The 17,906-nt window shown below is 35.3% G+C and overlaps 1 protein-coding gene across 2 annotated transcripts; it reads left to right on the top strand.

The window, feature by feature from the left end:
- Nucleotides 1-3,415: 3,415 nt before the first annotated feature.
- Nucleotides 3,416-7,078, top strand: LOC132609674 (F-box/LRR-repeat protein At3g03360-like). Of its 2 annotated transcripts, none has more exons than XM_060323767.1 (4): nt 3,416-3,573; nt 4,173-5,126; nt 5,569-5,739; nt 6,582-7,078. In XM_060323767.1, exons 2-4 carry the CDS (start codon nt 4,236-4,238, stop codon nt 6,888-6,890), a joined length of 1,371 nt encoding a protein of 456 aa, XP_060179750.1. In that variant the 5' UTR covers nt 3,416-3,573; nt 4,173-4,235; the 3' UTR covers nt 6,891-7,078. The 2 variants fall into 2 exon arrangements, with proteins under 2 accessions (XP_060179750.1, XP_060179751.1); XM_060323768.1 differs by having other exon boundaries at nt 3,430-3,573; nt 4,229-5,126.
- The last annotated feature ends 10,828 nt before the right edge of the window (nt 7,079-17,906 follow it).

Here is a 17,906-nt window from a genome sequence, read left to right as displayed (position 1 = left end):
TTATGTGTGTTGCTTAAATATGATACTAATACTTTACCACTTTCCAACAATCATCTTATGATTGAAGTAATGAAATATACTTTTTTTAACATGTTGTATATTTACCTACGTTTTTTGTTTTGCATTAATTGACATTTTAAGTTGCTTAATAGCCTATTTGGTCAAGCTTATAAAAATAACTTATTTTAAAAAAAAAATCAAAAATACTTTTCAAAAAAGTTTTTTGACTAAAAACGATTCGTGTTTGACCAATTAATTTAAAAAGTACTTTTGAACAACAATTAGTGTTTGGTCAAGCTTTTAAAAAGTGTTTTTAAGTGTATTTTTCTCAAAATTACTTTGGGCAAAAACTATTTTTTTTTAGCTTCTGAAAAACTGATTTTGTTACTCCCCAAAAACACTTATTTTCTCCCAAAAGCTTGGCCAAACACCTCACTTTTTTTTTAAATAAGTATTTTTGGGGGAAAAATAAGCTTGGCCAAATAGACTATAAGTATGATATAAAATGTGCTTCATGTGATGCCTTAAATTGGTGGAGAATGTTAATTACAATTTTACCAAATTATTGATTAATTGCATTTAGAAATTAAATTGGATCAAATATGCCCTTAATATATGTGTGTAGGTCGTAATTGCTCTCCAGTTAGTTTTCTAATTATGCTCCATTAGGTTCCGTGTGAAATAAAGACATATTTGATCCAACTAAGTAACAATAAGGACATGGCTAGACTAAACTATTAACGGATGACAAATATTAAAAAAATTGCGCAATTAAAGAGCATCTTTTACTCTTTTCCTTATACAATATTAATTAGGTGTTTTTTTAAAATGCTTATTTTCGAAATTTTAAATGTTTGACCAGGCTTTTCTTAAAAATAAGTACTTCTGAATGGTTGCAGAATTTATTTTTCCAAAGCTAAAAAAAATAACTTTACTTGTAAGCATATTCAGAACCTTTGCCAAGCATAAATTGCTAATTTAATAATGACAATTTTTTTTTTGTATTTGATTAACTGTACACAAATTGTCATTCCAAAAGTACTCTAAAAAATACATATGGCAAACCGCATATTTCAGAATAAGTAAATTTTGGAAGTTTGGTCAAATATTTCATGAATCCATGGGTCAAAATGATTAGGGTCATTTAGGCTAAACAATAGGTCCCACCCTTATTCACCCAACTTTATTTTTATTTTTATTTTTTACCGATGTTCGATATCGATATTGGAGTCCGACTATATTCGAGTGCTCATTGTAGGGCTCATTTTGGAGAGTCCGGAACCTAAATGACCCAATAAAAATCCAATTGAACCAAAATACCCCAAGAAAAAAAAAAGAGACACCAAAGTACCTTTAACGCACTTTTTTCCTGCGTTATATAAAAGTGAGTTAACGTCTCACGTTAAAATTCGTTAACGGTTTTTCTTGTAAAAAAAATAAAAATAAATTGCATAACGCATAATTTAGTGCGTTATGCAACCAGGCACAATTTGCTTAAGTTAGGCATCCATTTCATAACTATGCAAAAGTTTCCATTTTTTAAAATATTTATAAGATTAATATATCTTCTAATACTATAAGAATCTTTTAACAATCTTTTATCAAAAATATATATTCTATTATCTTTTGATATTTATGAAAAAACATTTATTCTTATCAAAAGTATTTATTCTTTTATTTTGATATTATCTTTTAACAATTCTTTTTGTCCTTTTGTTCATAGACTTGTTGCTACCTTTTCTTAATTAATGTTTGTTTAGCTAGCTCTAAAAACAATCGAGTCTACGATTTATTTATCGCCAACAAAAGTAAATAATTTTTTATTATAATTGAGGGTTAGTTACATTAAACACTCATATAATAAGAATTAATTCGAGATACACCCCTTGTATTTTAAAATCGAACATTTACACCACTTATATTATGAGAATCGTGCACTTAAACTCTCTATGGGGTATAGTCGTACCTAAATATATTAAATATAATAATTAAAAAATAATTAAAATTATAAATAACACAAATTACTTAATAAAATATGCCACCTATTATTATTGGCTTTCTCACACATTAAGCAAGCAAATTATTTTAGTTTTATTTAAATAATATCTTATTATATAAGAACTCCTCATCTTTAGTTTCTTTATTTATTCTTCGCTTTAAAATTATTTTTAATTTGCTTATTCCGATAAAGTTTCATTAGCGTAGGATTTCTTAAGAAGTTAATTTTTATTTTATTTTTTGAAAAATTGGGATTACATCACTATAATTTAGATTTTTTAAAAAAAAATATTTTGCCAAATTTTTAAAATTCTAGTTATCTTTTCATTAAATACTCATGTAATAAGAATTAATTCGAGATACACACCATGTATTTTAAAATTGAAGATAGGATTTTCATAATATAATGGTGTAAATGTTCGATTTTAAAATACAAGGTGTGTATCTCAAATTAATTCTTATCACATTAATATTTAACGTAATTAACCGTCAATTATAATAAAAATTATTTACTTTTATCGGTAAATAGATCTTAGACTCGATTGTTTTTGGAATTAGCTAAATAAACATTAATTAAGAAAAAAGAGCAACAAGTCAATGAACAAGACAGTAAAATTCTTTGTTAAAAGATATTTATTCAAAAAGTAAGAAAATAAATACTCTTTATAATAATAAATGTTTTTCATAAGTATCAAAAGATAAGATAATACATACTTCGGTAAAAAAAAACTTGTCAAAAGATTCTTTTAGTATCACAAGATAAATTAATATTCCGGCCGTTCACTTTTACTTGTCCACAACTTTGCACATCCCTTAAGAAATAATAAATGAAGTGCATAATTTACCACGATATTCATATTAATTGATGCATATTTTTAATGGACTTGAAAATGATTTGAAATGAACAATTAATATTATGGGTAAAACAGGAAAAAATTATCTTCTCTTAATATGTTAAAAGTGAAAATATATTTTTAAAATAATGGATAAGTAAAAGTGAACGGAGAAGCATTATAAAATGAAAGTTTTTGCATAATTTTGATTTGAAATGAATATGGTTGGATTGGCAAGTATATTGACACGGCCTAACTTAGCAAGGCCTAACTCAGGAAATTGACCATGGTTGCATAGCGCAGTAAAACTAAGCATTATGCAATTTATTTATATATTTTTTTTAAGAAAAATCGGTAACGAATTTTAACGTGAGACGTTAATTCACTTTATATAACACAGAAAAAAGATGCATTAAAGATACTTTGTTATCTCTATTTTTTCTTGAGATATTTTGGTTCGATTGAATTTTTATTGGGTCATTTAGGTTCCGCACTCCATTTTGGAGACAACACTCCCAACAAGATTTTTCAGTTCTTCGTGTATTTATTTATTCTTTTTTAAATACCAAATCAAAATAACAAAATACTTTTCTTTTTATTTATCTTTAGCTCATCAATAATATAATTTTATTTTTATAAAGAAGTAGTCCTAGTTTATGTTTTGCTAAATTTTAGCGGGGCACATTTTGGCTGCATAAGCTGCCCCAATTTGGAGCTATCGCCATTGACGAAGCATCATCAGGTAAATTTTTTTCCTCAAAATTATACAAAAGCTACAATATTTAAAACTACAATCTGGTGTGTGTGTTGGTTTTCCTTTTGTGTGTGTGTGTTGGTTTTCCTTGTAAGCTTTTGCTTGTCTTATTGGCATTAATTGATGCTATGCTACTGGAAAATATCACTTTCTAAGGGTGGGAGGTAGGCAGGGGGGTAGGTGGGTTGAGGGTGGTGGGGGCTGTGGGGTTGGTGGTGGGATGGGGGTTACGGAGGGGGTGTGGTAGGTGTGTGGGGGGGTGGGGGTGGGAGGTGGGTAGGGTGTGGAGGTAGTGCGGGGGTTGGGCGTGGGAGTGGGGGTAGGTACATAGCTCTTATTTTAATGCAATCCTGCTTCGATTTCTTCTTTTCTTTTGAGCCGCGGGTCTATCAGAAACAACCTCTCTACTCCTACAAAGGTAGGTGTAAGGTTTATGTAAATCCTAGCCTCCCCACCCCAGGCTCCACCTTATGGAATTACTCTGGGTATGTTGTTGTTGTTTGAAAAGCGATTGAGATAGGGTAAATTCATGTATGAGATTTAAGGTGTTTGTGTTAATGTTTCTAAGCGCTACCTTTTGAGTTCAGACTACACCGGAGCTCCATCAACTTTTACCCAATTGCAACTGAAGGTTGTATTCCAGGAAAATCATGGTGGGAGTAGACCGACTCAGCGATTTGCCCGAGCCAATTCTAATTCACATCCTCTCTATGTTGGGGGAAGGAAAAGAAGTTGTGAGAAGCGGCGTATTGTCTACGCGATGGAGGTTTCTTTGGATGTCCGTTCCGGTATCACTCTACTACCATCTCCCTGTTGACCAAGGCGAAAATGAAGTTCATGATTTCGTGACTTCCATCAACAGGGAGCTTCATTATTGGAGGTCTTGCCAGAAAATCCGAAGATTCAGCGTCTTTTTCGATATTCGCGAGGAGAAATTTGTTAGTGATGTCGATTTATGGGTATATTTTGCAACTAAACTTGCTAATGTTGAAGATTTTACACTTGGACTTTTCTTTATGAATGACCAAATATATGAGTTTCCTCAGTTTGCATATAAGAATACGTCCTTGAGAAATTTGTTTTTATGGTTCTGCCAACTGAATCCTTCCGGTAGTGTGAACTGGAGTAGTCTCGTTTCCCTTTCAATTATGTATCCGAAGAATACAACGGAGGGTGTCATGGAAAAGGTATTAGCTGGTTGTCCTAACTTGGAGTGCTTGAGATTGCACTATTTAAGGGGAATTCATCATCTGGAAATCAGCAATGTGAAGTTGAGAGAATTGATAATAATGGACTATAAAACTGATGAAAGTGACATTTGGCTTGAAATAGTAGCCCCATATATTCAGAATTTGCAACTTATGGGGTCGTGTAGTGAGATACGCTTGAGAAATGTGGCTTCACTTGTCTCTGCAGTGCTTAGCTTAGATTTTGATTTTGGAGATGGGGACGAATGGCAGAAGGAGTCTAGCTGTTTGAAGCAACTTCTTCACAGCGTTGCCCGTGTCGAGAATCTAAAATTAGGTCCCTGGTGCATCGAGGTTTATTCATACTCTTCACTATCCTAAATTCAGTATTTTGTTTTCAATTTGGGTCTTACTATTTGCTTTTAAATTCATTAGTTTTGTAACATCAACAATGCCAGGATTTAGGATAATATTATGATAACCAAGTTGGTAAGTATTAAATAGTTACATTCTTATGACCAATCTAGTTGGACAGTGGCAAGGGATTGAAACAAGACCTTTTGGATGAACACTGAAAATAAATAGTTTGCAATGAACATAACAACATGTAAAATTTGGATTGATTTCCACTGATCATAATCTTTAGGTCATGTGAATGAGTTTTTCAAAGTGTTTAAAAGTTCATCTTTGGAAACAAGCCAACCCTGAACGCTGTTTAACAATTTGCATGTCATTTATTAAATATGTAACATTTCCTTGTTTTGACATATTCTGGTTTATCAATTTGGTTTATAAGTGCCTGTCCATACTGGAACTGAAAGGATGGCAGCTTCCACCATCAAGCAGGAAATCCTTACAACTTAACAGAAGCTTCGAACAATTGGACTTGCCTGGAATTTGCAGATTTCTACAGAGTTCATCAAATATTGAGACATTGGTGATTGATGGGTTCAGTCACGACACAAGAGTGAGTTGTTTTTACACATATATTTCTTTTACAATACTATGGTATCCCCAAAATTTGTATAAGGACTCTTTACTTTGTTTGTTGGATCTCTAGGAATTCCTTTCGACCCTTAGTTAATAGTATTGGAGTTTTCGCCCCTTGCTTCTGGCTTTGATGAAGGTAAATAGTTAAAAATGTTCGCGTAGAACGCGAGTCATGTTCAAGAAACCATTTAAGGCCCATAGGAAAAGTGCAAATGCTTCAGCCATATTATTTGTTCCTTACTAGTCCACATTGTCCTTGTCTGGAACTGCTATCTGCGTCTAGTTTTACCCATCCTAGATTAGTTTGCACCATTTTACAATAGTGCTTGTCCATCAATGTGAGAATTTCTCAATATGTTCACAGCAATTTCCTCAAGGAATACGTAGTTCAAATTCTAGCATTTGAATGCTGTTTTGCAAGGATTTAATGATCTAAATCTGCAGCAGCTTGTGCTTATTATTCTGTTTTATGTAAGACGTTTAGTGGAACTTGAGTTGCTTTGACAGAAGTTTCATGTTGTCACTATGGAAATTGATTCTTTGAGTAAAGTCATTTCTACAATTAACTTTTTTACAATTGTAGGAAAAAGATATTTAAAAAGTCGATAGTGCTCAATTTCATGCCAGGAGACAAAGGATCAACTTCAATCAATCTTTGAAACATTTTTTTGTTGTTGTTTGTATGTACCACTTTGTAACATTTGCTAAGCATTTGATATGTTCCTTGAATCTTAAAGTTCATTTTATCCACAATCATCTTGGCTTTCTACTTTCATCTAAGGAGAATAACTGGTTAATATAGCACACTCTTCTCTGCAGGACCTGCTATCAAAGTACACAAATGAGGATGAACAAAGAAGGAGGTTTGAGACACATAATTATAACTGCTCATTGCTACATTTGAAGACCATCAAGTTCATTAACTTTTTGGGACCACTAAGGAAAAATAAGGCAGTACTGTCATCAGTAAAATATTTGCTCAAGCATGCAACCGTACTAGAAAAGTTCGTCATTGCTGGCAGATACAAAGGGGCTGCTGCGTCTCTGGATTTTGTTAAAATGGAACTGGAGTTCCCAAGATTTCCGAGATCCTCCCCACACGCTTCATTTATCTTTTCTTATTGCTAATCTTGGCCCCTAACGTTTGTATTGATTGCAACATACTTAACATCTGTTACTTTATGTTTGAAACTTGTTATTAGCTTATATATAAGGTTAGGATTGTACTTGCTAGCATCCAAGGGGTTGTTAGTAGTTCTTCATTTCTAAAGTTACAATTTATTTCTCTGATCATCATCAAGGAGTATTGCTCTATATGTTCTGTGATTTATATTCATATTGCTCTGCATTTTTTGAGATATTTGACTTTTCGGGTTGACTATTCTTGGCATGTTGTCTCTAAATTTAGTTTGATATAGTCAGAAACTGTGATAATTTTATGTGCTAGGATTTTAAACTTAGTTTTAATATCAGTAAAATATGCTCCCTCCATTTCATTTTATATGACACTCTTTCATTTTGGTCGATTAGAAAAAATCTGCACCTTTTTTTTTTTTGGAAACTATTTAATTATTTCTTCTTTATTGTCCATATGAGGTCAAATACTATAGCTAGAGCTACCTCTTGTAGTTGTTGGGAAAAAAATGGGATAACAGTGATTTAACAAAGAAGGAAAGTAAGGCTCTGATGGACTGCTTTATTGTTTCTAAACAGTATATATTAAAAACCAACATAGAGTGCCTTTATATAGGCTTACATCAAACAGAAAAAGCTGCTAAATCTTAACAGTATATATTAAAAACCAACATAGAGTGCCTTTATATAGGCTTACATCAAACAGAAAAAGCTGCTAAACTGGCTTCCTCCACTACTGGCTATCTATTAGTAGCTACTTTTAACTAGCTCTCATTTATCCACTACTAGCTTAAATGAAGGAACAATCTCTAACAAAGCATAATATTCAGTCAAAATTTGAATCAGTCCACAACAGCCCCCTTCAAAGTCAGAGACACCAAGCAATCCTCTAAAATAACAGAACTTCTCTTTTGATAAACACTTCATCAGTACATCAGCTAGCTGGTCTTGGGTGCTGCAATATTCCAGAACACTCTCCTCTTTCGCTACCAAATATGCCTTATGTTTTGTATCTGTTATCGTCTTCTAAATAAAACTAGTTGAACTATCAAGTGGTTCCCCATTCTTATCTTTTTTTGAATACTCTACTTTGAGACTGCTGGCTGCATTTGAGTCGGGAATCTGGGAAGAAGTTATTGAATTCCTCCTAGGGTCAAATGCTTTGTTGATACCACCACAAAAGTTGGAAGAAATGCACACTATTGTTTTTTTGAGAATGCGATATCTTTAATGCATGTATTTCATGGCGAAATTACTTCCATAGCTTTTTGGATGACATTGATATAGCCTCCTGCTCTTTCGCTAAAAGCCTAATAGTAGGTTTGGATTTGGATGTGCTCAAAGAGATCTTTTTTACATCAAAAGTTTAAATTCTAGCATGAATTTGCTCCCCATTCCCTACTCGGATTCTTGTATTATTACTGAATTCCTGCTACATCATGCAAATATGTTTCCAAATAGGTACTGTGAAGAACAGGACAACTTGTGTTCCAGCACATTGTCATTGGTCTTATATGCCCACTTTGTAGCTTCTATCTCAATATGACAGTTTTCAGAAAACCTATCTTTGAGTGATTGAAAGAAGTGCCTCCACAGGCAACCCAAAATGAATTGAAATCCAGGAATCTGATTGGTATATTACTTATTAGAACCCAACAGTTTTTAAACGTATGTGGACATTCTATTGGATGGGACAAGGAAAAAACGCTGAAGATCCAAAGTTTGAGACGAAATGAGTTCTTTGTTGCATGGCAATGTATCTAGGTTAATGATTGGCTATGTACTTGTTTGTATGATTTCACTTCCTCTTCTCATATTGAATTTTTCTGGTGACTTGCAATGCATTGGTTAACATTGACTTTCCATAGTCATTTAAGTGCTTGAGTGAACTTCCTTGCTTTCTATTATTTTGCTTCTATCCACAACCATGTTGAGCAGGCGAAATTTTTGTACGGGTCTAATTTACTACTGAAGAAGTTCAAGATATCAAGCTGATGATTCAAAGCAACATGTACAAGTATCTGAGCATTCTTCTTGATGGAAGGGAGCGCTTTGAGGAAGAGGCTGTGTTAAAAATAAAGGCTGAAGGTCATTTCAAATAAATGTCTAAACTAGTGATAAAAGGGCTCTGTTAATTTTAAAAAAAGTACTTGCCGTAGTTGGTAGCGTAGTGGTCATACCATTGGAGCTTGGAGCTCTGGCCAAATATAGAACATAGATCCTTTATTGAGAAATGCTATAACGTGCGAATAAAAATACATTTTACTTTGTTTTCGTGATTACACCTGCTAATGAACAGATTTTCAATTTGGCTAATGCTAACCACTTTGGAAAATAGACAATGGATATTGAATTGGCTTTTTTCCCAGCTTTATAGGCTGCTGAGTTATCAAGCAATGTGTATGAATGTAGGAGTTACCCAAAGGAATGGTTTGGCTTTTATGGTGTTCTTGGATTATCGTAGTCCAATGTCTGAAACCTTTAGAGACAATTATATTTCTTGGTGATAAGTGGTATTAAAGTATCTTATTAGTTTTAAGATGTTGAGAATTCTCTGAGGTACTCTAGTTTGAGACGTAATTCTGATGGGCAGCTTAAATTTTTCATTTTGCATGCATGTCACCTCATGATGATTAAAATATATCTGCAAAATCTTGTGAAGTCATTAAGAGCCCGTTTGGATTGGCTTACAGCTTAAAGCTGTTTGCAGCTTATAAGCTGAAAAAAATAAGTTGGGGTAGTCCAACTTATTTTTTTTGGCTTATAAGCTGTTTTCAGCTTATAAGCTGCTTTAGATAAACTAAGTCAAATGAGTTCAATTATTTTTTTGAGCTTATTTTAAGCATAAAATGACTTTAAGCTGGCCAGCCAAACACTCAAAAAAGCTGAAAACAGCTTATAAGCCAACTTATAAGCCAATCCAAACGGGCTCTAACTTACACTGTTACAGTATTTAACTGGTGTGGTTAGCCTAGATCAGTGTTATTAAATGCGAAAAGCGCAAAAAAGCTCTAAGGTCAGCTGGGGCTTTAAGTGCAAAGCGGAAATAAAGCGTGGGCTTTAATGAAAAAAGGCACAATGGTGAAAAAACACAAATATATATATGTTTAGTCCAAGACTAATAATAATAAGCATGAACAACAAATATATGGACAAAGAAATTGTAAAAACATTCCGATAAAGTGAAATATCAATTATCTAGGGTCACCTCTTCAAGAGAGGTTCATTGTCAAGGAAAACTATGTCTTAGAGCCTTGTTGATGACACTGAAGCGCAAATAAAGCGAGGCGAAGCGATCAACATGTTTTGAGTCTCGCTTCAGGGCTTAAGCGTGCCTTTGATAACACTTGCCTAGATGCCACAGTTAACATTTCACAGGCATACGTTGGAGGGTCTGTGAGATGGCCTGTGATATAGATCCAGAAGATGAGGTGTGCCTTTTTGTTTCATTAGGTAATTGTGCCTAACTGGTGCTAGTTATAAAGTGCTATTAATTTTTTTTTTTTGGAGCAATTTGGGCTGTCTGCTTCTGTGAAAAATATTTCTGGACTTGGACCGTGAAAGTCCTCAGGAAGGAAGTGGAACAGAGTCCTAACATGTGCGCTGTGGGTATTACAGAAGTAAAAAAAACAGAAGGTGTTTGAAAGAAAAGCAGAAGCAACTCGTGACCGAATAATCAGTGTTTGAATTTACTTGGTTTTTGGGTAAACTGAAAGATGATAATGAAGCTATTGCTGATATGGACTTTACCTTCAGGAGTATCCTGAGTTGTTATATATAGTTTTTGTGCTCACCAGTCACCAGCAGTCTTTTTTACTTGTCTAAAAGAAGAAAACATTACGCTAGTTAGTACTTAAGCGGTCCAGAAAGGGAAATCCAGGGAAGAGGTCCTTCCCTAGTCCAGCCCTGTAAAGAAATACGATACAAGAATGATTACGGGTGGGAAAGCTTCTGGAGTTATGCTTTTATAACATTTCATGTAAAATTCACTTGAAAGATTTCTGTATTTCTACACTTTTCAATTTGCCTTGACATTCCGATGTCTCATATTTTAGGGAGACATGAGCAGTTTCTATGGATTGTTCAAACATGCTGAAAAACTAGCTAGAAAATTGAGCCTTTGTTACCTGTATGCTCATCCGAATAATCTACTAGTCGAGGTGACATAGATAATCAAATTTTGATTGGTACCGATAATTGTAACTACATTGATGGTTCTTGAAATCATATGTGCTATATATGACTTATCGTTTCTTCATGTGCCATCACTATAGCTACATGCTTTTATGTCCTTCTTGACAGGTACCAACTGATCAGAGTTAATGCTGACGGAATCAATGAAGGATGCAAGTCGGTGGAGGTGGTTGAAGATGTTTGCGCTGTAGTATTTTTTGTAGTCCTGAGTGAGTATATTATCAGATGTGGCTTGTTCCAGAGGACAGCGGTAGTGGTACATATCGATGAACTCTTTGAAACGATGGTCAGACATTCTGTTTCAAAGGAAGCCCCCATTTTTTTTATTCTGAACAAAGTAAAGTATGATTTGTTTGAGGAGAAGGTCGCTTCTTGTATCATTAAACTCTTGCGAGTGGTTCAGCGATTTCAATCCGGTGTGGACTCACCATCATAACCAGTCGCTAGCAAACCATTAAAAGTTAGAGTGGCTATATATGGAAGTTGATTCCTATCATCCTTTTGTATGATACGTCTCTAGTAAATGTACTCTCAAGATGAGCTTATATATCTGTACTCTCAAGATGAGCTTATATATCAAAAAAGGATGTAAAGCATTAGCCAACTTGAAAGTGAGGGAACTCAAAAATTCAACTCAATTATCCATTGTGACAACAACAATTGACCAATGATTTTATGAGATACACTCCGAGAAAACATCTATGCATAACCTACAAAATCAAGAGCCCTATAGTGTATATAATTCTATAATTTAAGAGTTTGTGATTAGCTACAAGGATTTAAACGTATATCTTCTTAATTTAGGTGACTTGGCACACACTAAAGAAACTTATTTATCTTTTTATTTTTCCCTTTTTCCTTTATTTTTCAGCTTACATACTGAAAAATTAACTTACTAATGCATTGAGCCTTTCTATTTAGCTATCTTATTATGAATGCATTACTATTGAGATATAGAGACAAATTAGAAAGTCGGATTTGAATAAAGAAACGAATTTGAATCCATCAGCTTCTGGTAACAAATTTATAATTTCCTTTCATTTTGTTATTGATGTTATTATTGTTTGTCTTTTACTTCCTTTTTAAGTTTTAAATTAGGAGAAAATCATAAGGTCTAACTCTAATTAAAGGGGAAAAAAAGAAGTTAAATACTTACACACTAAGATCAGGCATATATATACGTTCATATTTTTTTAATAACCGTGGTGTCTGGGTTAGTTTGCGCTCACCTTGATTAATTTTACGAGATACTTGTCACCTCCCACCTGTAACAGGTACTAGGTAAAGCTGTCTACCAAGGCTAAGGCTAGGACAACTGGGAAAAAATAATCTAGTGTTTTTGTCTCTGTTGGGAAAGACTAAAACTATTATTCCTTCCGTCCCATTTTACATGAAGATGTTTGATTTGTCACGAAGTTTAAGAAACAAAGGAAGACTTTTGAAAGTTGTGATCTAAAACAATCCATAGAAATTTGTTGGCTAGTAAAAAACCAAATTTAAAGTTGAATTTTTTACTAAATATCGAAATGTGTCATTTTTTTTGGTGACATATTAAAAAGGAAGAGTGTCATATAAATTGGGATAGATGGTGGAGTATGTTATGATTAATTAGGATTAAGAAAATTTATTTTTTTAAAAAAAGTACTTTATTTTTATTTCTTACGTTTTGTTAAATTTTCATAGGGTTCACTTTGGCTACATAAGCCAAGTTGGTCCAACCCTTTACCCTCTGTTTGGATGGTTGTTTCCCGTGGTTCATTAATGTACAGTATGGTATGATACAGTATGGTGTTGTATTGTATTGTACTGTATTAATGAATACAATGTTTGGATAGACTGTATATTTGTTGTGGTTTAATAACATTTGTATTGTTTGATTTGACTGTATGGTACTGCATAATAACTTGTAAGCTTACTAAAATACCCTTAACTTTTAATTAGAAATTAGTTTATATATATTAATAAAACTCAAGTGAAGAATAAAATAGAAACGTTAAAAAATAAGTAGGTAGTGAGTGGGGTGACGGAGGGGTGGGTGGTGTGAGGTGGGTGGTTTTGGGATGAGGGTAGGGTAAGTGGGTGGTAGGGGTAGGGGTGAGTGGTTGTGGGGGTGGGGATGGGGTTGGGTGGTGGTGAGGGGTAGTGGGTGGTGGAGGGGGTGGGTGGTTGTGGAATGAGGATGCGGGTAGTGAGTGATAGGTTGGGGGTGAGTGGTTGTGGGGGTGGGTTGGGTGGTGGTGAGGGGTAGTGGGTGGTGGAGGGGTGCGTGGTGTGAGGTGGGTGGTTGTGGGATGAGGGTGGGGGTGGTGTTACACTCCATAATAATCTGTGCTACTTGTATTAAAACAAGAAAGAATGAGTTAAGAAGGTTCAAGGAAAGTTAGTCGAGTTAGTAAGAATATCGTTATATACATATGGTTTCCTTAAGTATCCCAAGGTGACACGGTTACCTAAAGGACGTGAAATCGCGCTATGAGTATGTATATGAGGTAATGTGAGTGACCTTTTAAAGTATTTAAGATCATTAGTAATGATATAGAAGATGGACAAAATATATGAACATACTTTTGCGATTGGAGTTTCGTCGAAGCTTTGTGAGTTCTCTAATTATGTTTAAGGTTATTGTGATTCTCTAGACCTTTCGAGACGTGTATATGGATTTTTATTGATGTATACAAGTGTGTACATGTATTCATAAGAGGTTACATGAGGTTGGAAGAGGATTAGAAGTTAAACGAAATGAATCGGAACAACTTCAATAAAATCTCGGACCAGATTTTTAGCCCATATTGTTGGAGGCATATCTCCTTGCATATGAGGAGTTTTAAGGTGTTTGAAAAGTCTAAAATTAAGTTCATCGAGTCTAGTTTACAACGCAACAAACCGCTCGTCAAAATAATATCGGGATAAGGAGATATGGACGATGCAAGTTGGATTATTAAATGGGGATTAAGACTTAAATGCACACAAATTTTACACTAGTGGCCGTGTGGGGTCCACTAGCACATAACAAAAATCAGATTTTTTGCCCATTCTTAGTTGGGGGAACATGTAAGGCCTTCTTGGGCAGCACAATGGTCTCCTTGTTGACCAAAAGTTCAGCCAACCCATTTCCCAACTAGACAAAGTTGAACAAGAGAGAGAAGCTCTCTTCTTCACCAACTAGAGAAAGAAAGCAACGGTTTCCATGGCTGTTCCACCACCAAAAACGGCCAGATCTTCCATTTATTTTCCTCCATTAAACCCCTAAAGTGTTCTACACATTCACCTTTAAGTTTCAAGTGAAGAAGAAACCATAAACATGCCATTCAAGCTCCTATAGCTCACGGCCAGATTGTGTTCTCCATGTAGATTCAAAAAATATATTTCCTTCAAGTGTTTCAACCCTTATAAAGGTGCATAATAACGTGTAGTAGTTGTTGGAAAGAAACAAGGAGGTGTAGCATTTCACTAGGGGTGAAGATTCGGCCAAAGTGAAGAACAAGATTGTAAGGTAAGAATGATCATTTTTCTTGTGTTGTATGATAGTTTGAATGTACAATTCGTGTATGTTGGTTTGGGCTGTTTCTCTTGAATTTGAAATGAGCCGTGTGTTGTAGAGATAAATGAAATCATGCTTAATCTTCTTGTACATGTATTGGGAATGAATTGAATGTGTTGTAGTATGGATAAATGAATGAAAAGCATGAAGTTGTTGTGGTTGTGTTGAAGCCGTGTAGGGGGCTGTTTTAGGAGAAGTTATGGACTGTTTTGTGCCATATTTTGATTGTTGTTGTTATGGACATTGTGGTGTATTGTATGCATGTTGAATATGTGAATTAAGGTGTTAAAGAAATGAATTATGTTGAAGCATACGAGCAGTCCAAAACAGTGGACTGTTTTAGTGCTAGAGGTGAAATTGTATGTGTTGAGTGTTGATTCTTGTTATGAACGTTTAGTGGAAGTGAAGCATAATGATTCAAGTTGAAATTGAGATGAATTGTGGGCTGTTATAAGAATGGAAATGATGCTAAAACAGTTCCAAGAATCATGAAAGAAATGTCATTAAACATGTTGTTGTCGTTGTAAGGTTTTAGTGTCGACAATGTAGCTATTTGCGTACGAATTTGGTGATATATTTATCGTGTGACTGCTGGTCGTATTTTACTAAAATTATATGAAATGAAGACATGAAATAATGTGTAAGAATCATATGTGGTTTGCTTGGTATGTTTGTAAACGTTCGCAAGAATTCCGGGCACCTTTATGTTGTTGGTTAGGGACTGTTTTGGGCGTGTTGTTGGTTAGGGACTGTTTTGGACGTGTCGTGGTTAGGAACTGTTTTGGACATGTTGTCTTCTTTAAATTGGAAAGACTAATGATAGTTAAGAATATATATATTGTATTTACGTTGTTTGGGTTGTTGTAAAGTTGCTACACGAAAACGTTAAGGCTACGAATTATTAGGAGTAACTTGAGAATGTAGTAGCCGTATGTGAATCGATATGGAATGTTGTATTTGGAATGTTATGTGGGCTGTCCGGATTGGTATTGAGCATATGATTATTGACGTTGGATCGGTTGTATGTAGTTGGTTTGAATGCGAACGAAACGTGGTCTAAATGTTTGAAAGGAATTGTTAACGTTAAAGTACGTATTGAATTCCCTCGTAGACTAATTGTAGCTCTTGATATATTGATATAGGATAAGTGTTTTTGGGCAGCAAGTACAAGTTATAATACGACTAAACGCTAAAGGTATGTAAAGCGCAACCCTTCTTTCTTTTGGCATGCCTTAGTTTTCAATAGGCTATATCACAAGTCTCGAGGAAATTCCAAATTCGAAATCCGAGTATGTTATGATCCTTATATATATTTCTTGGCATTCTTATGTATGTTGTGATGAAGTATGAACCATTATGTCTTCGAAAGCATTGATTTCCAAACTTTGTACAAAAAAAAATTGTTTTAAAGAATTCCGTAACTATGAAATGTCATATCTTTTGCATAAAGGCTCGGATTGCTCCAATATTTTTATAGGAGTTTGCATGATGTATAATGAGTATGTTTTCCATAGGCGGGCCCGACTCGGGTCAATACCCGTCCGTGGGTCCCGCGACTTTCCTTTATGTAATTCGGACGACTTTTGAAAGAATTTGGTATGATTATCATTTCGAATTTCAAGTATGGTCACTTACTTATATTTGAGTCATATAAATTATTTTGGAATATGGAAATGATCCCAAGAATACTATTATCACATAATCTATTTTTGTTATCCGAAATATACGCACCGTGACTATCGTGCGGTTTCATTAATACGGTTGTTGTTCGGAATACTCCATCGAGTCCTTGTAAAATGTATTATGTCTCATATTGCATTAGTTTCTCACTACTCCACTCGTGGATGTCTCAATGTTTCCTTCACTGAGCCCGGGCCAGGATATGTTGTCAAGCGTATTCCTCTGCATTGTTCGCCGTGCCTCGATGGTGAGGGGGCAGGTATACGTGTACATGGGTTGTGGAGTATGCTGTGCCATGTACGCTATTTTGATATGATATGATATGATCCGATATGGCCATCTGATATGATATACTATGTTACGGGGTTATGCCCCTATTCTGATTCTTCTGTGTGGTGGCACAAGCGTCGGGAGGGTGGCCACGTTCTGTCTGCCGAGTCCCTTGGCAGGGGCCGGATTTGATATGACATATGTTTCTGTACACACTCCGCATATTTTGAAAATATGTATTTGATACTTTGGATTTTCTACTCACTTTTTTTCTGTACGTTCTGTACCAGTTATGATTTTGTTTCTGTAATTCAGGCTTTACATATTTCGTACTGACCCCCTTTCTTCGGGGGACTGCGTTTTCATGCCGCGCAGGTACATACGATAGGTTCGCTGATCCGCCCGCTTAGGATCTTATTCTGCTATTCTGAAGCGCTCTCTTATCCGGAGCCTATATTTTTGGTACAGTCTCCTGCTATTGTATAAATGTACGTCACTCAGGGGTACGACGGGGCCCTGTCCCGTCATATGATTCTGTTAGTCTGTTTAGAGGTCTGTGGACATGTTTGTGGGTTGGGGTCTTTCTGTATGGATGTATGTACATGTCGTTTGGGCGATCCCATACGCCGAGGCGGCCGGTCCGCATATGTTGTTTGGGCGATCCTATACGCCGAGGCGGCCGGTCCGCATATGTTTATATATTGCTTGGTTAGCCCTGTGTGGCTTTTGTTGGTATTTTCTGCGTGCAGGGTATATTGGATAGTCCGTAAAACAAAGGAAACTCTGCCAAAATTTTTCTGAAAATTACCTAAATTTGAAATAAAGCCTTGTCGGCTTCCGCCATATACTAGAATGAGTTGATAGAATTTGAGATAATATTTGATAGATGGGTTCGGGTGCCCAGATCGGACACTAGTCACGGCCTACGGGGTTGGGTCGTGACAGGTGGGTGGTAGGGCGGGGATGGGGTCAGGGGTGAGTGGTGTGGGTGTGGGTGGGGGTGGGGTGGCTGGATGGTAGAGGGTGGGTGGGCGTGAGTGGTAGCAGGGGGGTGGAGGTGGGGTGGATGATGGTGAGTGGGGTATAATGGGGAAAAGAAATAAGTAATTACGGAAAAACCACCAAATCCGTGGTTACAAAAATTGAGACTTTTCATGGTTATATAACCATGGGATGAACTACGGGTTTACAATACCATACCACATAATTTTAAGAATAATGAAAAACAAACATGATTTCATACAAAACCATACGTTAATGAACCACGGGATACCGCCATCCAAACAGGGGGTTAAGGTTATTTTCTTTGGTTTCCCACTTAGCGC

Source organism: Lycium barbarum, chromosome 9 (assembly GCF_019175385.1).
Source record: "Lycium barbarum isolate Lr01 chromosome 9, ASM1917538v2, whole genome shotgun sequence".
NCBI classification, from domain to species: Eukaryota; Viridiplantae; Streptophyta; class Magnoliopsida; order Solanales; family Solanaceae; genus Lycium; species Lycium barbarum.
The sequence above is the reverse complement of the archived record's forward strand: the minus strand, read 5'-3'. Positions and strand labels throughout refer to the sequence as shown.